General features: G+C 37.0%; 1 protein-coding gene across 11 annotated transcripts in view; it reads left to right on the top strand.

The window, feature by feature from the left end:
* The first annotated feature begins 871 nt into the window (after nucleotides 1-871).
* Nucleotides 872-25520, top strand: part of LOC5572460 (solute carrier organic anion transporter family member 4A1) — a 95276-nt gene continuing 70627 nt past the window's right edge. The window contains exons 1-3 of one of the 11 annotated variants that reach the window (XM_021846777.1): nucleotides 872-1035; nucleotides 2194-2479; nucleotides 10989-11723. In XM_021846777.1, coding sequence (XP_021702469.1) covers nucleotides 11378-11723 — 346 coding nt within the window. In that variant the 5' untranslated portion in view covers nucleotides 872-1035; nucleotides 2194-2479; nucleotides 10989-11377. The other 10 variants (XM_021846780.1, XM_021846781.1, XM_021846783.1 and 7 more) reach the window with 10 other exon arrangements.

Consider the following 25520-nt stretch of genomic DNA (forward strand, 5'->3'; position numbering starts at 1 on the left):
GGGAAATTCTGAAATGCGTGCGATTGTTTCAACTATTGGATCACCTACCCATAAGGATGCAAAGTATTTAGTCCAGAAATTCCAAAATTTCGATTCTGACACGAGTAAAGTAAAGTGTCGTGCATAAAACATTTATATACTAAACTAGATTAAATCATATATATTTGAAATCGTAATTGTGATAAGTATCTGGGGTAAGAAGTGCACCCGGGGCAAATAACTTTTTATGGTCTTTTTCTTTTTGTCATTACGTCCTCACAGTGACAGAGCCTATTTCTCAGCTAAGCGTTCGTATTAACAGTTATTAACTGAGAGCTTTCTTTGCCAAAGTTGCCGTTTTTGCATTCGTACATCGTGTGGCAGGTACGATGACACTCTATGCCCAGGGATGTCAAGGAAATGTCCATTACGAACAGATCCTGGACCGACCGGGAATCGAACCCAGATATGTTCAACATGGCTTTGTTTTGTAGCCGCGAACTCTAACCACACGGCATATGATTTTGAAAACTGGTTCGTCCCCAACTGCTCAACGTTTGCTTTTGGACAATTTTTGATGCAGTAAATCATGTGTGTGCATTTGATTTTAGAAATTCAGAGATATCTGTTCTCATCTGCACCCTTAACACACCTATGTAGCGCATTTTCTTGAATGAAACTATGAAACCATACTACACGCGCGCGTACCTACTACTGTGCTCCTCCATTCATTCCCCCGCCCAAGAAAGGCGCCTACCACCCAACCGTATGAGTGCGGGTGGCTAACTACAGCAAGAGAACCAACAACGACGGAGACGAATGAATCGCAACACAACACAACACAGAATCGGACGGAGCCAGCGTGCATCCAGTCAGCCAGCAGCAGACACATCCTCCTCCAGCAGCAGAGACTACATCCATCCCGGTGCGCAATATTTCCGATTAGTTTCCGTTGGGAAGCGCTCGCGGTAACATCTCGCGCGCGTTCTGTCTGAACGTTAGGCAAGTCAGCCAGTCAGTCAGGTGTGGGGTTCACTTGGATCTACTTAGGCACAGGTGGTTAATAATTCTTTGCTCGCTTGGATGATGAACGTGTGAGCGTAATCAAGAGTGCAAGTGTCGCGTTTATCACGTTGATCTTTCCGTGAGCGGCTTCCAGAAGGGAGCGATTCAAGTGGTTATTTGTAGTCCAACGTGGGGGAAGTAAGAAGTGCAAGTGCGAGCGTTTAAAAGTGTGGGATGTGCTCTTCTAATCAGTGAAGTCTTTTGTATGCTGATCGCCGCGACAAATTCTTTTGTGATCTTTATCAGCCATATTCGTGATAAGCAGCGACTCGGTCGTCGTCTGAGAGGATTCTAAAAGACCAATTCACGGTGTACTGAAACATAAATGTTATCGAAAGGGGTGGATCTGGTGTAGTGGTAAGAACACACGCGTCTAACGGCGAGGACCTGGGATCGAATTCCATCCCGGAGGTAGTCACTTATGACAAAAATGTTATGGTAACGACTTTTTTTTCGGAAGGGTAGTAAAGCCGTTGGTCCCGAGATGAACTTAGCCCAGGGCTAAAAATCTTGTTAATAAAGATAAAAAAAAAAAATATATCATCGAACTTGCATGAACCTCCGAAATCTGTAAAGAAAATAACAAGATATGCTAAATCGTATACAGTATCGATAACTAGGGATAATTTTAATGAAAGCATAGATGTAGCAACAATGAAATGTAGAAGAAAAAATGTTTTTGTTTAAAATGATGACATGGAATTTCAAGAATAATACGTAACCTTGTCGTATTTTGGAATTGCCATTAACTAAAACACTAACTTGAAGGAAAAATTGAGAAATTTTATGATTATGTAAAATGCGGCGTAGTTAGAAATTAGGCTCAATTTGAATTATCTGATCATTCGTGGTAAAGACATGTCAAATTGGTTGAAAGCCATAATGATTTCTATTTTTTCTCTATTAACTCGTAAACAGGGAAACAAAACTATAAAATAATTAACTTTTTTTTGTTTCAATTTTCGCCGATTAATTTTACTCCACATTTTTTTTTTGACTACCAAGGTCATCTTTCAGTGAATAAATATCGGAGGTTCATGCAAGTTCAATAAAATGTGTGCATCAGCCCACCGTGCAATTATTCTCGAACGATCATCGCCTGGATTGGCTGTGTAATGAAGTGAAGTTTGTCTCTTAATTGGACGGAAGTTTAGTTGGGCTGGATTGAAGAATAACAAAGTCTTCGAAAGTATGCCTACAATTGTCGAGCCAGAAGCGGTCCAATGATTCGTACGGTCGGTGGTCGGTGTTGAAGTGCAGTAGAGGTGGTCGAACTGAAATTGAATCGATAACCATTATTATTCGAAGTGCACAAAATCTATGCTGCTGTGCTGTGGTGTTTTCATTGTATTATGACTACGAAGGACTTTGCATAATTTTACGTAAACTTCACAGCATTGGACCACTGCACTGACTGCGAACCGCGATGTGACAGGTGAGGGTCGCCGTGAAGCATGGGACATTTGCGATCTGTACGCATGATTTAGCTATACTAATGGATTATTGGAGTTAACATTAGGTAATTCTGCGCCCAACTCTTAGGAGTCTAAATATTTGAGTAGCGTAATGATTTTATTTTCTTATCAAGTGACCACGTTATTTAAAAAAGGACATAAAAAAAGCGTTGTCCAAAAACGACGAAAATAATGTAACTTGTTTCTTTGACATTTCATGACCCGGCGAAGCACATTATATTGTTTTGATTTTTATTTTAATCGATTACTAGCAGGAGATGATGAAATTCACAAAAAATAGAATAAATCAACTCTAAACGTTTGGTGACTATAGACTTTTAGCAAAATATTAGATCCTGGGAGAAAAATTGCATAAAATTAGCTTGAAAACTAGGGTAAGTGTACCAGTTATGGCCATAGTGGTTCCCTATTTGGCCATATGTGAAATTTTGATAACTTTCACATTTCAAATCTTTTTGAATGTTTTAACATCAAGATATATCTTAAATCTAACTACCACAACACACACAAATTTTCAAAATTTGAAGTAATTAAAGTTATTTCGTATGGCGAAATAGGGAACCACTATGTCCATAACTGGTACACCTACCCTATGCATTTTAAATTTTATTTTCATGGCTCCACAAAGATTGATAATTTTAGATGTGTACATCAAAGTAGATACACCAGCCATAAAAAACAATTGTTATCATAGTGGATTATTTATCATTTTACGAAGAAAGTCTTTTCAATGTAGGTACAGGGCAGTATTCTCATCTGTGAAAATTGACAAGCAATAAATCTATGTTTTTGTCATTGGAACCTTCAATGCCAAACATGGTTTATGAAACAATATTCGCGTAACAATTCAAAAGGGCCAATCCGCAGATCGTTGACTCTGAGAAAATTTTGTTTGAATATTATTCACCACATTTTCAATTCCTTTTTCTCAGTATTCAAATCAATCAATGTGATTTCTTGCTCGTTGAGTGAAGATTTACTATTACTACACGCTAATAATCGATTTTATTCCGAAAACTGTCAAAAATGTGGAATAATGAATTTAAATGCTTTGCCCATTTTAAATCTTCAACAAGGCATGGGCCTTTTTTATTAGCCAAATTGAATTTTGCTAACGTGCTTGGCCCAAGGCTAGGTCTTCTCGGTTTTCAACAACCCGGGAGCATCATGACAGCTGCAGTACAACGTCAGTGTACCGAAAAATTTTGGTCCGTGGTACTGTCAAACTCAATGAAATCATGGAGTGTGCTCAAAATAGGGCGTAAACTAGAATTATGCTTGGTGGACATAAAAAAGTTTTACAATTTTTGTTTGGCATTTGTAATATCATTATAAACGAGTGATCACTAAATAGCGATTCTCTGAAACGATTTGTACGGTCATCGGGAAGATTTTGTATGGCCCACGAGTGAGTTTTGAATAGTAGTGTGATGTTGTAAGTTGCTTATAGTATCCGATCCTTTGTTTACGAAATTATTTTTTGACCACTTGGCAATTCAAAGCAAGATAAATTTGTTAGGGATCGTACAAATATCACGCAACACAACAGGGGGAGGAAAGGGGTGTTTTGTAATGTTACGGTACATACAATAAATTGAAATTTTCAAATTTCTTTTTATTTAATATTTAAATCATCCCTTAGATATTTACGATGATCATTAATTTATGGGAAATCGACTGTGGCTATAAGCTTGAAACCAATCTAAGATCATATCCAGCTTTTAACTCGCAGTACATTTTCTTTTGTGGATCTGAACACTCACCACCAGATGTCTAAGTTTCAATCAGACAAGCTTATTGGATGATCTATCCAGCTTTTTACGAGCGTTAATATTACTAAAAATTAGCCCACTTTTACAAAAAAGGGATCTAGTGATCTGACGTTTGACTTGAGTCGCTTGGTATGGACTTATCCACCGGTGCACTAAATTTACTCAGTCCAAGAATTGTGACACCGAAACACAGGAGCATTAAGTAGCGTGACCCGCTAAAGTGTCAAAATTCTTGAACCGAGTGAATTTATCACACCGGTGCACAGGTCAATTAACCGGACCCAAGCCAAACGTCAAAAAAATGTTGGATCCCTACCAGAAAGTAAGCTAACTTTTGGAGGCCATTACCGCTTTTAAAAAGCTGGATAGTTCATCCACGGTATTTTTTTCTTGTCGATTTTTTTCCGATCTAAATATGTTTACATTAAATGACATCCGCACCAACACGAATGTTCACCGAATGAACAATGCGTGCAACGAAATCGTTTATTTTTCTGTATACATCGCCCGCAGTTAAGGTTTTTTTCTCGCTGGAAGTTGTAAACTGCAAATAAAAAAAATATCACTTTTCGACTTGATTCGATCTTAAATAAAAAGACAAGGACACCGTCTTCAGCCATTTAGCTGCACGGACTGTAACTTAACACTAGACAATGGACAAGAATGCTCCAGTGGCACAGCCGAGCAACATTCCTGACGAAAAGTTTGAATGGCCAAAGCGGAAATCGAAATCACATCCCATGACACGATGCGCTTAAGGTGCAAGAAAAAATTACTCAAAAGTCGGAACTGAAAAAGCAGTTTTCTGCTTTCAAAACAATAAATTGATGAAAATAAGAACACACAGCCTTTTTATTTGGCAAATAAAAGAGCTGTGTGTTTTTATTTCCTTCGATTTGTCTATTCAAAAAGAGAAAACTGCTTTTTCAATTTGGACTTTTGCACCATTTTTACTTGGGCCTTAAATGCCCGACGACACTAACCGCACGGCCACGAGGCCCACAATATTTCATTTATTTTATGTTACGGCCAGCGCTTTCTTACGAGGGCATAAAAGCGATTCACAAAATCAGTTAGGCTATATTGTAAGTAATTTCTTATGGATTACTTTCCCGCAAAACAAAGCACTAACAGGTCATTTAATCTTTTCACCGAACGTATTGGTGCGCTCTTAAGTTCATTTGGTGCTTAAACTTGGTGATTTTATTAAATTTATTTCCATTGGCAGACGAAAATATCAGACTCGCCCTTATTTTATTTCATTCCATTCGTTGTTTTGCACCCATCAACAACGAAACAAATTTTCGATCAGCCATAGTGAAAAATTGTGCCGGCAGCGGTGGATGGTCCCATTGTTTACGTTGCAAGTAGGTACGTGAAAATTGCGTTATCTGTCACTTCGCGGGGGGGTTGGTTTTCAATGAATGAGCAAGAGAGAGGCTTGGCCTCTCACCATGCTAAGGTCAAAGACAGTTTGCGCAATTTTCCGATTGTAGGCCCTCCTCTGGATGATTTGAAAAAAAGCGGTCATTGACCGTTTTGAAAATCGAATTTATAATGGTAAGTTTTATGATTATTTTGACAATGTTTGCATAGTTTGTGGGTGTTGGGAGATGCTATCGAATGATATCAAAACCCGATTTGTTTACAATGTGATCGTTGGCCCTTCAGAATTGTTACGCGAGAATTTACAAAGCAATTCCAACGACAGAAAATTATTCGATGATAGCTCATCAGAATGTTTCTCAATTTCATACTCTGAGAGACCTACTTCTTGCTTTACTTCTTCTCGAGATCTTTCTTGTATTGGTTTGGTAATGACCGACTCTGGTCAGTTTTATAGATTACGTCTCTGTAAGTTTTCAAATTCCCCATGAAGCGATCTGTCTTATCAGTTCTACTTTTGATTACATCCATCGATAGCAATCTTGAAGACAACATTTGTTTGCTAAAAGAATTTTATATTGACAATACTCTCGAAACGTTAACAAGTTCCATTGTTGAAGTAAAAAGCATTACAATACGAAATTATGAAGGTAAATTCGACTCAGTTAGAATTAACGATGACCTTAAACTTTTGATCCGTCTTAGATCAGAGGAACAGAAGAAGAAAGTGACTTCAACCTCGTGTTTCTGCTATGAAATGAAAATTATATGGCAGAGTGGACAACGAGAAATTAAGAAACCTTTTCAAAATTTTCAAACTCATTTTGGATTAGGTATGGATCTAAGTCATTTTGGATTAAGGATATTGGATTATCTTAAAAAAAAAAAAAAACGATTCCAGCGTTAAGAGTGATATAAAATACCAATAACGAAATAGCCCAACAATGTGCAGTTTGAAAACTCGCCAAATTTCAATTTAGGACTCACTAGTTCAATTGGAAATCATATGTTGCTCAGGATTTCCAAAGCCATAGGGCGAATTCCAAAAGGATATCTGGATTAGCGGGATTGAAAAAAAAAAATACTGAAGATTCTACGAAAATTCTTTATACGATGATTTGTTCTTCTTCTTGTTTCTGGCGTTACGTTCCAACTGGGACAAAGCCTGCTTCTCAGATTAGTGTTCTTATGAGCACTTCCACAGTTATTTATTTATTTATTTATTTTTAACTTGAAATTTTGGAAGAGGGAAAAAACCCCTTTGAGTGATTTCTTACCGAAATCTTTCTCAAAAAGGCACAAAACCTCTTCATCTTTTCTAAAAAAAACATTACAAAATAAACAATCTTAACAATAAAAGGCTCAAGCGGCATTGATCCATAGCAGAGCCAAATCCTTGAAGAAGTGAAAGGTCCTAGGAGAGGTCCATAATAGTTAAGGTACCACATATAGAAAACTGTTCTTCAAAGTTGAAAAGAAACGTACGAAAAAAAAAAGACAAGTATCATACATAATAGGAGATTTCATTCAAAAACTGAAATAAAAGTTTTAATATTTGAAGGCACATATTTCCTGAAATATCTCTAACAGATATTGGAGTAGTATGATTTAAATTTTGAATTTGTTTTAAAAATTTATTCCTTGGTATAATGTATCTTGATCAATGAAAAATTATATGATCAATGTCTTCATAGAATGATCCACAATCACATAAATTTGAATCTTTTATGTCGATGCGATATAAATGACTGTTACAATTATAATGATTTGAAATCAGTCTTGAAATGCTACAAATGAAATTTCGACTAATTGATAAATTTTTAAACCATGGATTTGGACAAACTTTTGGTTGAATAAGGACTGTTCATTTAAGAAAGTGGACACGTGGTTTTTACAGTAAACTGTTTATTTTCGAACAAATTCATGAGTTTACCTAAACTACATGGAAATCAACGTAATTTTCATCAAATTCACATAAATTTGAACATTTATTGAGCATTGCTGGAGAATGCTCTTACTTTTCTTTTCATACCTCCCATAAAATTCTGCACAACTTTTTTCGGAACTTTTCGAACTGCTTTTTGAACTGCTGACCACATTTTCTTGAAAAAATCGATAGAGCTTGCTTCTCTTCCATCCTTCTTAAGATGCCGTTTGATTATTGCCCAATATGTTTCAATGAGGCGTAGTTCTGAGCAATTTGATAGATTCGATCATTTTTCTACAAATTCGACTTATTCCTTCTTGAGCATCTCCAAAGTAGCTGAAGCATAGTGAGCCGATGCTAGGTCTGGCAAAACAATGGAGGCATGGTATGCTTTCAGTAGATGGGCAGAAGCCATTTTTTAATGCATTCAGTTCTGTAATTTTCGCCGTTGATTGAACCCGTCGTGAAATATGTAGTACTTTCATACCGCAGGAGCAAATTGCTTGCCATACCAAATCATTTTTCCCAAATTTTTCTTTTGGGATGTATCGTACGTCGTCAAGAATATCTGTTTTGGCCACAGCGTTGAAAAAATTCAATTTGGACACTTCGCGATTTAAGCCAAATCTCAGAACGGCAGTTTTTCTGTACATCAAAAAATTGAGCGTCGCCATGTCAATTCGACCCATCGTTTAGAATTTATAATTTTTTTATGTCAACTTTTGTCTGCTGTCAAAATTAACACTTGAGATCACACTGAAGCAAAATTTTATTTGTTTTTATGGAATTTTTACACCAAAATGCTAATATTTAGGTGTCCACTTTCTTAAATGAACAGTCCTTAGAATGACACCAACGTCCTTTATCACTAGAGTCCCAAGACGTTTGCCAATCATATAAGGAAGATTTCTTAAATTTTGTATGATATTCAGATGCAGAAATACTACGGTTATATGTAATACCACAACGAACACCCATATAAATTAAACGATAAATTCTAGTAAATTTAGTTCAAATAATAGTTGTTTTATCATTAAAATAAGATGATGAGTTTTAGCATGAAAATTGGCTTTAAGAAAACTGAAACTATCAGAACAAATAAAAAATATATTTGGTGAACGATTTTTTTATCAAACACAGTTATTAACTGAGAGCTTCCTTTACCGATTGACCATTTTTGCATGTGTATATCGTGTGGCAGGTACGAAGATACTCTATGCCCTGAGAATCGAGAAAACCTCTTCTAATTTTTGAATCTAGTGTCGATTTTAATCATTGGTCATCTAAATCCGGAGATATTCCTTCAGTTAATTGCAGATGAAGCAATTTCAAATAAAAAAAAGTTAAATGAAATCATATGAAAGATTTTGTTTAGAAATTTCGGTGTCCTTAGAAAATTTCTAAGATAATTCAATGATCATGTAGAACTAGAATTCAGATTGATTTCGGTTGTCTTAAGGGCCAGAACAAAATTGCCAATCAAAAGGATGACTACGAATCGAATCTTCAGAATGATTCCAATAAGTAATTATCCAAGACGTTGAATGAACCCGTTACTCAAGACGCGTTTAGGACCTTTCTTTGTTAACTGTGAAAAAGTGCATAGACAGTGTATAAAGATTGTTTCGGCGCGAAATTTGAAAATGCAATTGTGAGGGTCACTCTTTTCCCCCCTGATAAACAAAAAACCTGGCTACGCCCATGTCCCTCGCTCCCTTCAAAGCCATTGTAGGTTGTAAGCGTGGTTCATAAGCAAACATTAACACGTCAAAATTTGAAAAAAAAAACAGAAACGAAAAATATGACCCGATTTTGTCAAGTTCCCCATTTTGTCAGCCTAAAAAATCGGGTCCTTACTGTACTTCAATGACCAATGACCATTCTGAAGTAAATAAGCGCGTACGCGAGTCCTTAGTAGTAGGTGAGATTTGGGGAAACATCGACGAAAAAGGAGATCTGGAATGCAATCGGTATGGAGTTGACATTCTATTCAAGTGACTAAAGCAACAGACACGACAATATTTACAAAAATTTGCAAATTTTAATGGAATTGAAAAATGTTGCCAAAAACGGATCCATTTTGTTGCCAAAATCGGGGGGTGCCAAAATCGGAGCATGCCAAAAACGGAGCATGCCAAAAACGGAATCCCACTGTACTTGGTTAAACAAACACTTCGTAGGTGACAAAGACAAACATTTCAAATAAGGCTCTGTAAGTGCTACGGTTTTTAATTCCGATTTTCAATTCCGTGAGTTCGATTCTCACTGAGAAGACGTGTAACTTTTTCGCAAAACTTCACATCAATTTGTCCATTTACAGTATGGCCCATAAAAAAATGCGAAAATCGTCATATCATGTTTTATGGTAATTTTTACATAGAAAATGTGAATCAAACATAATTATTATTCATTATTTGTATTGTTTTATCTATTTAGACTCAGTTTTTCACTTTGGACATGATCTTTATCTGTTACTTTCACCTTACCAGAGAGGAATTGGAAGCATACCTTCAAATTTTATCATGCGGACGTCGAGTTCAATATCTGTGTAATGAAAGCTTCTAAAACATCAACGATGGCGTGAGATTCTTCACAAGCCTTGTCTCCAACATACGCCCATATCAAATGATAGAACCGGTTCATACCTGGGTAAATGGAGACTTAAACATATTTTCGAAAAAACGGCTCATTTTGGAAAGCTTTGATTGAACCTTCATATAAGTGTGATTAACGGCTCCGTTTTGCTTGAAACCTATGAGCTAGTATTGATATAAGTTGTCTCTAACCGAAGGAACAAATTTCATCCTCAAAAATTTGTTATAGGCCTTCGTATTTATTTTTTATTCAACTTTAACAAAATATAAAGGCATATCAAACCTATAAGACGCAAATGCCCTCACAACTATGACCCTGGCAAAATATTTTATTGTGATCATGAAAAACACGTTCTCTAAGAACTCCTCCATCCTCTGATACCAAACAAACTAAAATTTTCAACAATAAAGTGTGATTTTTGAAGGTGGAAAGTTTATCACCAGAGTATACGACAATCAGACGCTGTTTCTAGCTTTGGGCGGAAAAACCCTTCGAACTTATTTGCTTTATTACATTATTTAGAACAGTAAAAAAAATATGACAAAAATTATCCTGGATAGCGAAGTTGTGTAAGAATATACTACAATAATCAAAAAATACATTCACTATCAAAAACTATGAAAATAACGCCTGTGGATGCTATATTTAGGTTCAAATGATTTTCGCATTTTTTTATGGGCCATACTGTAATCTAATTTGCAAAGTACATGTAATGTTTAGCTTTTCGGTAGTTGATACATTGATAGATAAACCAATGCGCACAGATTTCTAATGCCCCATGCTCACCAGCGAAGGTACTTTGCGAAAAGTGATAATTTAAATGAGACACACCAGCGACGGGCAAGGTGATTTATAAGCCGAAGACTGCATAAACTGGCCGGTTGCTTCTGCTAGCCCATTTATCGGAGGATTAACGAACAACTTCGACGCGTTTGGGGGCCAGGACCAATCGAACGTTTGTGTGGTGGCAAGTGCAGAATTATGAAGTTTCGCATTCCGTATAGTGAGGTGATGGTCGATGGATCGAAGTACTGAGAGAAGATAGTCTGTAGACGCGCCAAAATTTTTGGTTCGAACTGTGGTACGTTTTTGGGGGTGTAATACCGACCGGTTGGCATACTAATTGACCGCGAATCGTAGTTGTGCGTAATCGCACGTAAACAATCCAACACGCCACCATGTCGTCAACAAGTTTGGACGGAATCATTGGGGGAAACCGTGATCGGGATGGTTCATCGCTGGAAACGACACCGACCACGACTACGGTTACTACGGTGGCCTTGACAGAGTCCACGTCCAAGACCGGTAGCAACAACAGTACGGATGGCACCAGTTGGGCAACGAATAAGTTGAATGTCTGCGTTGAAGATGGGATTGTTGGTAAGGAGAAAAGTGCCGGTGAAGGTGTTCAGCAATCGGACAGTCACCACTGTGGGTGGTTCGGGATGCGACCACGGTGGATTCAACGGTTCCTGACGCCCAAATGGGCACTGTTTTGGCTGTGTTGGGCTGGAGCGGTACAAGGTTAGTATAAATTAACTCAGTAAGTTTTTGAATGTGAAGTAAAAAAATCTTGGTGTATCAAAGAATCTTTTTTATGAATATATCAAGAAAATGAGGTTTTTTGTTAAACAAATTTATCAGAGCTAGTTTTACTGAACACAAACTAGAAAATCTATACAAGTTTCTAGGTATAAAATAAATTGGAAGACGTAACATTGAATTGCAGTTGACTGCCATTTTCGGACAAAACGGAACTTCTTTTCAATTCAGATACTTTGGCCCTGGTCTTCATTTTGATTTAGTCATTTATGAATAGATACTACATAGTCTGAGAGAGATTCCTACTTTTGATTGGAAAGAAAATAAACATGTTCCTATTTATCCGCTGATATTGAACGCAGCCGTTCTAGAAACAGTCGTTCACCATAGACGAACCCGCCTCAAGACGCGCCAACACGCGATAATAAATATTCATCGGTTCCATTCATCTCTCGGCGGTGTCATGTGGAACATAATGTGTAATTTTATTAAAATCACATAAATCTCAATTAGATCATTATGAAGCCCAGCTTTGGCGTTTATCGTCATGCACACTAGGCAGAACTGAAAACCACAGAGATTTGCAGTCTCGTTATCCGTCGATTACAGATGCTCGATTGTTTCATATGACAACAATAAAAAGCCTCAACCCACTCGCCATTGAACGGTGATGACCAGCCGCCGGCCGCCGGTTCAAGTGTCGTACCCTCGCGGGACATAATTTTTACGACCGATTGTCCCCGTGAATCCACTCAACAAGTGATGAGCGTAAAACAACCCGAGCAAAAAAACATGACAAATTCCATATCATTGTATTGAAATTTACATTAAACCAGCTACTCTAGTATGGTCTTCATTAGGTGTTAATGAAAGGGAAAACCGAAAATCAATAGCATGAAATTTTATCAATAACATCTGCACAATAACGAACTGAAGTATTTTGATACTGAACGCATAACAAAACATTGAAAAGCGTTTCAAAGAGTTCAATCAATTTATCCAGAAATAATCTAGAAAAAGAAAAATAGATTACATATTTATGTTATAATACTAATATAAACAATAGCAAATTCAAATTATATCAAGGTATTATACTAAAGCTCAGATTGGTATATCATTGTTATCGGCTTGTTATTTTTTTCTGATCGGGAAACCGTTCGCCACAAATCCGGTAGCAACGCTCCAAAGTGTGCCTTCGCACCACACAAAAAATGGGATTTTAATGCAATAATAAATGGTTCAATAAATCAAACAGCCGATTATGTGATTTAATGTGGGAATAACTTCCGGGGGCTTTAAAATTCAATTTCACGCCACCTACTCTCATTAATTATGGGGTGTCCCGATGGAGTCCCTTTCCAATTGGCTACCCCGAATCAAATGGTAGGTAGGTATTTACAGTTTCGAAATCGAAACCATAACCAAATGGAAAGAGTGCAATCGAAAACGGAAGGGCAACTTGGAGTGGACAGACCACGAACAGACAAACGTTGCCGCGCGATAATCAGTTCAATATGGCTTGATAACTTTATTTACCATATGGGAGAACTTTAATGACGAGTTGATGACCGATGAAGTTCAGAGTAGCATATGTATGGAATAAAAATGAGTCATGAAGAATATAATTGAGGTATATTTTGGAAAAACCTACTTCTTTAAATGCAATGTTTATACTATTATCGAAAAATTTCCTCAAATCACTATTTTCTTAAGTTAACTCTGTGTTTAAATATTGATTATCAACTGTTTTTTTAATATCAATCATTCTACCATTAGTTATTTTAAATAAATAACCTAACCGATTTTCATTTGCTGATCGCTCCATTGAACAACGGTTCCCATATCGGTTATTGTTGTACGCAAGGGTGTTCCGAAATCTTACATTGTCAAAACATTTGGGAGCACAACCTCCCATAGATAGATCCTTACAAACTAAATTTTGTGTGGACGAACTCTAGAGAATGATGTATAGAGGCTACCGCGTTGAGATTTTTGAAAATGGCCGTTTTTTTATTATTTGATTATTTTATTAGATCACCATAAATGGGTATAAAACTTAACGCTAGTACAATTCTTTATATGAAAAGATGAGAAATTTTGTAAGAATAAGAATTGCTGACGAAATCATACTCCTAGTTTTGTGAGTATTAGAGTTATCAAAGATTTATTGGGGCAGAATCATAATTAATCATAATAAAATTCATATATGCTCTAATACAAATGTGGTCCAATAAACCAAGAAAAATCAGATGATGAATTATTATGTAATAGAATTAATGTTTTTATAGCAATTATTGTTTAATTTTGGTCTATAATTTGGTGGACGGTTCATAGATATTTTTTTTTTTTTCCGCTGGTGAAAATTAGATTCGGCGGTGCTACGCCACGTGCTAATGTTCTGTGGAAACACGTTTTTCGAAGTGATAGATGTGTTTTTTATCGGAGATTATATCTGAAGATGTTTTGTGAAGTTTTGTTTTTTACTGTCAATCCGATTTGCTTGCGTTTTGCTCGAGAGTGCTCTGTATTGGCACCATAAATTGAAATCGTTTCGTGTGACTTGTTTTTTTTTATCTACCGTGCCTATTGATTCAAAAATTGAATGTGATTCGTGGATGCTCGATTCGAGATGGTTTAAGAACTGCAGTGCGTGCATTTTGATGGGCAGTACTAAGTACGGCTCACGCTATTGTTCATTATTAGAGGAGCGATAGATTGCAGCGGATTTTCGTCAGAAGAATTTGGTGAGTTTGTTCTGATCAGCAGCGCATAATCACAATGCGTAAATACTAACCATAATTATCCTTTCCCATTCCCCAGCATTCGCAAGGACGTGGCCAGGACAGCTCTCGATTATTGGAGGATGCGTCAATCTTATCTAAGAGTTAGATGTTAATCCCTAATCTCCGGAAGGAGGCAACCCTCATACAATGGTCTAGGACTGTACCACTTACGAATTTGTGCGAAATGCTTAATGCTAATGCTAATGCTAAATGTCCACAATTACAGATATTCCGGAGGACCATAAGGTGACCTTGAACGCAATTTTTTTTTTATCTTTATTAACGAGATTTTTAGCCCTGGGCTAGTTCATCTCGGGACCGAGATGACTTTACTTCCCTTCCGAAGGAAGTCGTCACTGAAATTTTTAGTGACTATCTCGGAGATGGGATTCGATCCCAATATTTTGCCCCACGTAAACGTAACCCGGCCGGGTACGGGTTAAGAAACTTTTGGAGCATTAAATTGCTTGGATTCAAAATTAATCTGAAGGAATTCCTGGAAAAATATTTAAACCATTTCTTGGTAGAGCTCAAGAAGAATTTTCCCCTAATGCGGGAATACGTTAAATCAATACTAATCAAATGTTTTTAGAACTCTTGGAGGTATCTCTGAAATCACTTTGGAAATTATATGGTGTCATTTCTGAAGAAAATTTCAGAAGGTTTTAGACATCAATATCAGGAGGGTTACCTAGTGAAATTTCCTGGAGATCCCTTTCGGAATTATTTAAGAATATGTTTTAAGTTTAATTTGAGAACAACAAGAGGATTTAAGATGACTGATGGAGAAATTTCCGGAGGAACCCGTGGAGTTATTCTAGTTGAAAACGTGGAGGAATTTCAAGAGGAACATCAATTTCATGGATAAGTAATTTGGCCGGCAACACACAGGTCTAATCTGAGTTTGAATGCAACATCTAAATCAATAATTATCAAAGTTTGTTTTAAACAAAAATTTGAGTAGCAGGATTGGATCCAGAGAGAGCGGGAGTGTCATTATACAAATACTTATTATCTTCTTATACAAATAATAATAAGCTTATAGCTTATAGCTATCGATTTATGACTTATTCAGTGAAAGTAATCGCTTGCTTTGCTTTGATATGGTATTAATTGATGGTCGAATCTTGAAGTATTTTTTAGTTCTTAAATCATATCTATTCATCTATTCTATTCTATTCTATATCATAGCCGGATTCTATTCTTGGCACTTGAATCACTTCGGCAGTGGGTTATCTTGAAAGCAACCGATCTCATATTTGGCCACAATATGCGTTCTTAACGCAAAGTTTCAGACGATTCGGCCAAGAAAAACCCCCCTTACCAAAGTGAATCATGAGAGTGCCCAAGTAGCTCTGCACTCTAATATAATAAAAAAAAAACAAGTTGCGTTATATCGAGGTAAAACTTACGTTATCTCAAGCTACGTTATAAAGTGGTTACGTTATATCGAGGTAAGACTGTATTGAAAAGGATATAATTTTACAAGATAAAAAAACAGTGTGTGATTTTTTTTGTTAAAAAACGTGTGCTGAATGATTTTTTGCAGATAGTTTGGACCCTGAAGAATCATCTTCAGCGTTCAGCGTTAAGACAGAGGGGACCAAGTACAAAACTTGTGAAAATTGGATTATTCTTTCATTACATGCGAAATTACATTACCTCCATTTCACTTTTATCAGATTTAATGAAAAATGTAATCTGCAAAAGATATGTAATAAATTTACTTTGGATGATCAATAAAAATCGATAAAAGTGTGCAGTCAGAGTGGACCAAGTGCTTATTACCATAACAGCGAAAATGATCAGCGCGCTGAGGAATGCGAGGAAATGAAAAAAATTTCAAGAGATTTATCAGATTTTTCGACATCGAATGATTCTCCTACCTATCCATCAATAGAAATTTATAAAAATTACTTAATTCGATACATTTGATTTTGATTTTTGACTATTTACCATATTTGGATGGGTGAGCGGAAATTGCAACAATTTCTGTGCAGACAGACCGGACCAAGTGTCAAAAAGCACTAAACTGATTGATTATTGCATTTTTCGAGTCAATTTCAGAGTCCGATAGAAGCAAATGGTAGTTTTGTGGTGTATGTATAGAAGGTGTTAGAACCCGATAATTGGAACAATATATTTTGGTCGGTATGCAAGATTTTCACTTGGTCCACTCTGACTGAACACATATTTGAATATTTCTAGTCTTCAATGCCCTGACCCTGCAAAACCTTAATTTTCAAGCTATCGTAATGCCACTGATTTCGTTATTGACGATATGGATTACAGAAGAATTTACGATACTGGTGTCGAAGGGTCTTGATAATCTGCTTATCTTAGAGATATGCACCCAGTTTGATCATGCAAGCATTAAATGATTGTTATTTTCCTAGAAATTGTTCAGTCAGAGTGAACCAACTCACTGAATGGTGGTCTTTAGTTAAGTTAGAGTAGACCAAGTATACACATAGTCCATCAAAAATCGTTCTATCAGAGGTTTGGATTAAGATTTTTCATGATTATCACTTCACATTAAATTGTTTGAAAGTAAAACAAAGATGTGTAGAAATATTGAACCAAAATTTAAACGAGTTCAAAAATTACAGAGCGTTACACTTCAAACCCATTTTTTTCAAAATATGAAAAATGTGACTTGGTCCACTCTGACTTAACGCCGACCACATAAAAAAATTATTATCACAAAACTTTTCAGAACAAAAAAAAAAGTTGAATTCACAATAATCTGACTGTTTTTCAAAAGTTATAACGAAGCAACCTCTGGGGACGAGCCTGGTGTAGTGGTTTGAACTCATGCCTCTCACACCAAGGACCTGGAATTGAATTTCATCCCCGAGATATGACGAAAACTAGCCCAGGGCTAAATATCTCGTTAATAAAGATGAAAAAACCCTCTAAACGTCATAATTCAGAGTTCCGTCCATAAAAAAGTTAGTTTGTAACAGTAACATCCTTATCTAACATTTGCAGGGTAAGTCCCAAAATTTTCTGACAAGGTAGAAATGTTAGAACACCCTATTGTACACACATTCGAAACGACAAATTTAATGAGCTCAAAATCACAACTAATGATGATGTGACTGTTGCTGTTGCATTTAAGTAAGATTGAGTGCCATCTGTCGGTGGCGTTTGGACGGGTACTCGGTCAGAAGATTGAGTGAGTCCGATTGCAGCTCCATGCACGCGGATGGGTATCCCCTACTTATCACCACGCGGTGCGGCGAGAACATATGTGACAGATTGATGTCACAACATCAATGATGCTCGAGTTGAGCCCACGGATTGAGATAATTTGTTTTGTTTGAATTGATGGCAGAGTGCGTCCAATTGGATCAGATTGGTGCGAGCCATTTCACATGGTTATGCATGAGAAGTGGTGCTGTAACTGCAACTATGTGAGTGGACCTGGACGATGTGGATTTTTTTTAAATTTAAATAATGAATGTTCTTTTTCTTGGCATTACGTCCTCACTGAGATAGAGCATGCTTCTCAGCTTTGTGTTCAATGAGCACTTTCACAGTGAAAGAAAATTTCTTTTACGAAAAGATCATGGACCAACCGGGAATCGAACCCAGACACCTTCAGCATGGCTTTGCTTTGTAGCCGCGGACTCTAACCACTCGGCTAAGGGATAGTTCATGTACAGTTTAGGTACGCGAACGAATGAAATATTTAAACTCCATTTGATGACTTCTAAGTCTCGTATCTAGTAACTCCTTCTAGTGGTTGGAGTACAAACAGTCTTACTAAAAATTAGATAAACAACGGACAGGCCCCTAATAGCCGATGAACGAATTTCAACAGATTATTTTGTTTGCTTCGTGCATGAGAGCATTGCCGGCCGAAAATTTGAAAGTGTGACAAACTTGTACATTCGCCAGAAACGAGAAACAGTTAAGGTCGTCTGGTGCACCTTAAATCTGAATCAGGGAATGACAAAAATTGAATGTACATTCGATTCGTACATTCGAATGTACGTTTTCATATACACATATCGTGACACATGTTTAAAATAAATTATCGAGTAGAATTTGAGATTTGTTTCTTCAAAAGGATTGGATAATGAATAACAATTACATTGATTTTTCGTATTTTTCAAAGGATTCTTCTTGGATCTGCTTGAGGAATTCTTCCAAGAATGCTTCAGAATTTCTCCGAAGATTTCTCCTGGGATTTTACAAGCAATTTCTTCTGGTATTCCCTAAGATTTTCCACTAGAAAATCTTCCAGAGACTTATCCAAAGATTCTTCTAGTATTCCTTCAAAAACTCCTCTAGAAATTCTTTCAGAGACTTCTCCAAGGATTCTCTTATTATCTTTATTATCGAGACTATGTTCCAAGGAATCTTCCTAGAAAATCTCTACAAGGATTCTTGTAGACATACATCCAAGGCTATTCTATCATAAGTTACATTAGGACAATCTCTTGAAGGATTACTCTAGATATTTCCCGAGTAATCTGTCGAGAATTTCCTCCGAGGAGTCCTCCACGGATACATACAAAGCTATCCCAAAGTAGTCCTTTCGTAATTCCTCCAGAAATTGTTCCGGACATTTCTTTCAGGACTCCTCCACGGATCGTTCAAGGGATTCTACCGGAAATTCCTTCAGGGGTTCAAAAATTCCTCCATGTGTTCTACAACTCACGAATTCCTCAAGTGATACCTCAAGAACTTACCCAGAAATTCTTCAAGAGTTTTTGCCAAGAAAGTTACTAAATGAGTTACTCCAAGGATCGCATATCACAATCTTATAGGGATTCTCCAGGATTTTTTTTCCAGGGAATCGTTCTTAGCCTTCAAAAAATCATCCGAGGATTCTTCCAAGAATACCTCTAGAAATAAGTCCAGAGATTCTCGTATGAGTTCATGCATGAATTTTATTAGCATTAGGAAAATATCTACAAAAACTCATCCCATACATTATTTTTGAAAAATCTCTTCGTGGATTCCTTCAGAGATTTATCCTATGACTTTTTCAAACAATTCTCCATGGATTCCTCCAAAGATTCACCAGGGGTTTTTCAGAAACAATTCTACAGGTTTTTTAGAGATTTCTCTACGGATTCAACCAGCTCTACTCCATTCACCAGGGATTTTTACAGAGATGCCTCTAGGTGGATTGCGCTACTTTTTTCCGAATGTCTTCTGCCTGAATGCCATTTCCCCAAACGCCAATTCCCCGAATCACCCTTTTTCCCGAATGCCATTTCCCCGAATAACCCGATTCCTAATATTCCTTCAAAAACTCCTCTATAAATTATTTTAGAGACTTCTTCATGGATTCTTCCTGGATAATCTCTACAAGGATTTTTGTAGACATATCTTCAAGGCTTTCTCCAAGAATTCTATCAGAAGTTGCACTAGGACAATCTCTTGAAGGATAATTCAAGATATTTCCATAGTGATTTGTCCAGAATAAAGAACTTACCCAGGAGTTTTTTTTACCAAGAAAATTGCTAAATGAGATACTCCAAGGATCGCTCCAGACAATCTTATAGGGATTCCCCAGGATTTTTTCCAGGGAATTGTTCTTGGCCTTCAAAAAATCATCCGAGGATTCTTCCAAGAATACCTTTAGAAATTAGTCCAGAGATTCTCGTATGAATTCATGCATGAATTTTATTAGCATTAGGAAAATATCTACAAAAACTCATCTAGTAAAATCTCTACTTATATTATTTTTGGAAAATCTCTTCGTGGATTCCTTCAGAGATTTATCCTATGATTTTTTCAAACAATTCTCCATGGATTCCAGCTCACCAGGCATTTTTACAGAGATGCATCTAGGTGGATTGTGATACTTTTCTCCGAATGTCTTTTGCCTGAATGCCATTTCCCCATACGCCGGTTCCCCGAATAACCCTTTTTCCCGAATGCCATTTCCCCGAATAACCCGTTTCCTCAAAAAGTGATACAACTCAAGGCTCAAGGAAAACTTCATCAGCCCGAAATGTAAGTCATGAAAAATATGAATGCCAAAAACTTTGCGTGGATGTGGGCTATTCTGGGAAATGGCATTAGGAGAAGAGATTTTCACGGAAACGACATTAGGGTAACCAACAATTGGGGAAAAATATCAAGGGCCCTCCGACTGTATATTTTAATAAAATACGCTTTTCGTCCACGCAGTCTTTATTATAAAAAAGCCGTTGAAACAATAAAGACTGTGTGGCCGAAAAGTATATTTGATGTTCTAGGCATTTCTTCAGGAATTCCTCCAGAGATTACCTCGGGAATCCCTCCATAGGGTCCTGCAAGAATTTCATACAGGAATTCTCAAGGTTCCTCCAGGGTTATTTTTGAAAAACACTTTTTCAAATTGAAAAACACTTTTTCAAAAAAGGAGTTTCTAGAAAAATCCTAAAAAAAATCGCGCAACAAACTCTGGTTGAATTTTTATTCTTATTGATAAAATCTCTAGAAGAATTCATGGGCGAATCTTTGTAGGAGTTTCTAGAAGAATTCTCTGAGGCATTCTCGGAGTATTTTTTGAATGCCCAGAATGAATCTGTAGAAATTTCAGTGGAAATTCCTAGAGGATTACTGGGAAAAAATCTTAGAATAATTCATGTAGCAATTTTCCTGGAATACTTGTAGAATCCCTAGATGAATTTCTGGTGTAATCTCCAGAAGAGACACCAATGAGCGATCCCTAAAAGAAATCTCAGAAATAATTCCTAGAGGAATCTCTAGAGGAGTACCAGCGGAAATTCTTCAGAAATCACTGAAAGATTATCTGAATTAATTCTTCAAGAAATTGAAAATCTCTTCAACAGTTCAAGATAAATCCTCAAAGAAATTCTAGTAAAGGTTTGACTGGAGAATCTATGGAGCAGCGGTAAACGCGTTGCTTTCCAGGAAGACTGAGGGGTATGGATTCGAATCCCACAGGTCGAAGATCTTTTTGGATTAGAAATGTTCTCGACTTACTCGAACATAATATATTATAGTATATAAGTACCTGCCACACGATATACAAAGGCAATTTTTTTTTTTGACATGGTGTCTTTTTAAATCTGGATGAAAAAATAAAGACTTTTGAGCTATCTCATGATGGAACTATAAGATTGTCTGAAAACGTCTACATTACACCCTACCGCAACCTATTCCGAAATACTCCGATAAAATCCGGCCAAATCTAATTGTTGGTTCTCTAGATACTTCTGTAAATCGGAATGAAGAACCATGACTGTCGCACCATTTATGCGTATGAACTGCTGAATATGTTATGTACCTGTTCTGAAACAGGTTCCAGGTGCCCTTGTGCTCAGAATGGTCATCCTCACATAAAACATGTTCGGGGTTCCGTTCCAGAGTGCAAGATCTTTTATATGTATAAAGTCAATACTACACATTTATTATTTCCATCTCTTTTTCACTCATTTTTGGTCCGTGTGAAGCAAGATTTTAAATATCCATTTTCACACATGGTCATCTAGTGAATGAAAAAATCTTAATCTCGTTTTGGTGAACTTTGGGGAAAGTTATGAGGAATGCCATAACTTTTGATGACTAATCGGCTAACTTTTAAACCTGTGTTTCAGAGCTTTGTACATAAACATATTTTTCCATCAAATGTGTAGGCCATTTCAACTTTGTTTGTCAATTGTTTAATTTTTAAAGTGTATTTCTTGAACACATAATAAATGATGGTTGAGGTTCTAGATGAGTAACTTAGCCTTAATGATATGATTACTCAGCAGAACAAACATACAAGTTTGGATGTCTCCATGAATTGCATGAAAATCTTCTATATCGCAAAAATAAACTTTGGCATGTTTTCAGAAGGAAACCAATTGAATAACCTATACCTATGGCTGAAGTTTAAAATAAGTAAGTCACGATGTACATAGTCATTGACCTGAGTCAACCGTTTCTCTCCAGAATCAACGCCACAATTTCGAGCTCATTACATTGCCACAAATTAACCCATCAGTAAAGCCAAAATGTAAACCACTCTCAACGGAATGCTTTCGTTTTGTATGATAGGAATAGGCAAATAGCCTGTGGCGGGATCTACCACTTGCACCACACAAACTGTTGCTCCTATTCCATCGAGAGCTCAAAACCCTAAGGATATACAAACCGTACCACACCAAAGGAAATGTCATCCCCCTCTCAGTGTTGTAACCGACCGTACCACAATTCTTTAAGTATCGACACATCCCGCACCATGCACTTTCGACTCCGAAAGGAGAAGGGATCAACATTCGTACGCTAAGCGGAAAAATGTGTCAACTTAAAGGATTTCCTTCTGAATCTTGGTGAGGTACTCTGTTGAGCCGCAACGATGGTAAGTATCATGCCAAAGAATGTGTGTAGCATTCATATCGCTCGTTCAACTCGTTCGTTCTATCCGTTGGTTCGTTAGCTTTGGTTTGTCGCAAATTGTAATCCTTGCCGTCAACGCCGTCTTCATCCTTGCTGTGAGCGATTTGACGTTAAAACCTTTTCCGAAACACTTCCAATACCTGCTTTTAAACGAGGTACCGCATACTCTGCTCCCTACCCATTTGTCAAGCTTGAAATACGTTCGTGATACATTCGGATGATGTTCGTTGAATGGATTTCCTCTCAACGACAAATCGGTTCGTAATAAGTTTTCACTGTGAAAAGACACATTTCATCGCCCGTAGGACCGGAAATTGAGATTTCCCCACACCTTTCATTACACAATGCAAGATGAAAGATTGAACAGTAATGGACTTTCCATATTGAACGTTTTTGCTAAATTCTTTCGTTGCAAAAGTTGTCTCAAGTATTCTGAACACATATGCTCAATGCACGCACAACCGAATGCGCCTTTATTAAGCCGAGCTATTAAGATGACATCAGCACCAATTCGCCACAAAGTGGCTGATTTCGTCTGCCGATAAGAAAGTTATTAGAGTATGCTTTTATGTTCTTCTCAGATTTGGATGATTTGATACCAGTGGCCACTGCCGATGCTAGAACTTCCATCGTTTACTTTCACTTACGAACAGAATATTTTCGGCTTTAAGATGCAATCCAGCGATAAACTGGTTTGTGATTCTACTTTTCCTTCCTACTTAGAAGCTGCTTCTGACATGTGGATACATAAAATATAGGCGTAAGATGGGTAAATAGTTATAAACATATTTCCAGTTGCCCACTTTGGTATTTGCCTCTCCGATCTCCCATACGTAGGTATCGCACGAGGGACGTAAAAACATGCTGCGTTTTTATGAACTTACCCAAAGGAGCATAACTTCTACTTGAACTCAATTCGCTCCTTTTTTCGCTCGTGCTCGTGACCCGACTTGCAGATACTCGTAAAATATTGAATCTTATCAGTTATATCCTCCTGCCGCCACCCTTTGCACAAATAATCTTAACTGTTGTTGATGGCGGGAAAAAAGCGACCGCCGAAAATCAATGAACAGTATTTTTCTTCGGCGAATTTACCACCAAGTGCTAAAAATACTTCCAAGGGATGTTTGCTGCAAAGTCACGTTTATGCCATTTATAATCCACGTTACGAGTTGAAATAATCGGAGTACATTTTTGTTGTGGGAGAAAGTAGGACAGTTTTGAAAATGTGAATGGATTGAAAAAAAGGTTCGATGAGAGAACTGTTACAGATTCTAAGCGCTTTTGCTTTATATGCAAATAAAATGTTTTCGTCAGGCATGATTTAGTTCTAAAATGGGTTGACTCAATTTGAATGTTAATTGATATTTGCAGATATTTCGTACGCATTTTAAAATATTTTTGTACACGATGTCAATACTTTATAAAATGTTTTTGTAAAATATGTGACATTCTCTGAGTAGAAACTTACTAGTTTTTGTATTTTCTTCTACAATTTAACAATTTGTGCAGTAAATCAGTAATCTGGTCGAATTTCGCTACGCATTTAACCTTTAACACATAGGGACCATGCATTGAACCTAAAACTTATCGCTGGTATTCATCGATTTGAAGCTGTACGCATTGTATAATGTGACTTGTTGTATTTTCGGCAGTTTTGTTATCTTCGTCTTCAGTGGTATTCTAAAGCCTATTGGGCTCAAATTTTGCACCGTTACTTTTTGCACATAAGATCTTATTACTAAATTTCAGAATACTTGGTCGATGAAAACTCTACATGACGGTGAGAAGAAATCGGTCGAAAATACGTGAGTTCCCCTCTCACGTATTTTCGGCTGTTTTGTTCACTTCGTCATTTGGGGGTTTCTGCTCCATATGCAGAAGGTGTTGAGTTCAATCCCAGGCCCGCCCCTTTCTTCGTAATTTGTAGTTGTATCTTTCAATTGCTTCTATATTCCACTCTAAATCTATCACACTCACACCCTATTCTTTCATAGCAAACGCTAGAAGCAGAGACGGACAAGAAACCGTTTTCCTACGCTTCGGCTCTATCTTCATTATAGCACGCCTTTCCTTACGCCTGATACATAGACAGTCTGCTAACCAACGAGCAAACCTCTCTGCCATGCCTTTCCCCCAACCCAACTCCCGCATGAACTGGCGTAGACGCAGTGGTATATACGGTCTACTGTGGGAGCCAGTTTAATGCATCATTAATTGCCTATTGTCGAACAGCCCGTGTATTCCTTATGGTGTGTTCATCAGTTAGCGAGCATTTTGACCGTTCAAGAATTGGCGAATTACCCTAAGCCTTGATTATTCAACATTTCTCGCATAACTTATGAGCTCGCGCTAAAAGCTATTGGTAACCGTGGATGTAGCATACTGTTTTTGAGCCAAAGACAAATATTAAAACTATCACCACTGTGAGATAGAGAAAGAGCTTCTTTTCATCTCAGCATTGTTAAATAACTTGCAAATACAATTGATTGCTCAGTAACAACAATCTACACAATTGATTATAAATAGCTTTCAAGACTAAATCATAAATCATGTGAGATTTTACCTTATTTTGTTATTATTGTTATTTCTTTACGTGCTTCTTATCGTAACCTAGCAAATCGGTTGATTACCTTTTTTT

The sequence above is a fragment of the Aedes aegypti genome, chromosome 2, assembly GCF_002204515.2.
Source record: "Aedes aegypti strain LVP_AGWG chromosome 2, AaegL5.0 Primary Assembly, whole genome shotgun sequence".
Lineage (NCBI taxonomy): Eukaryota > Metazoa > Arthropoda > Insecta > Diptera > Culicidae > Aedes > Aedes aegypti.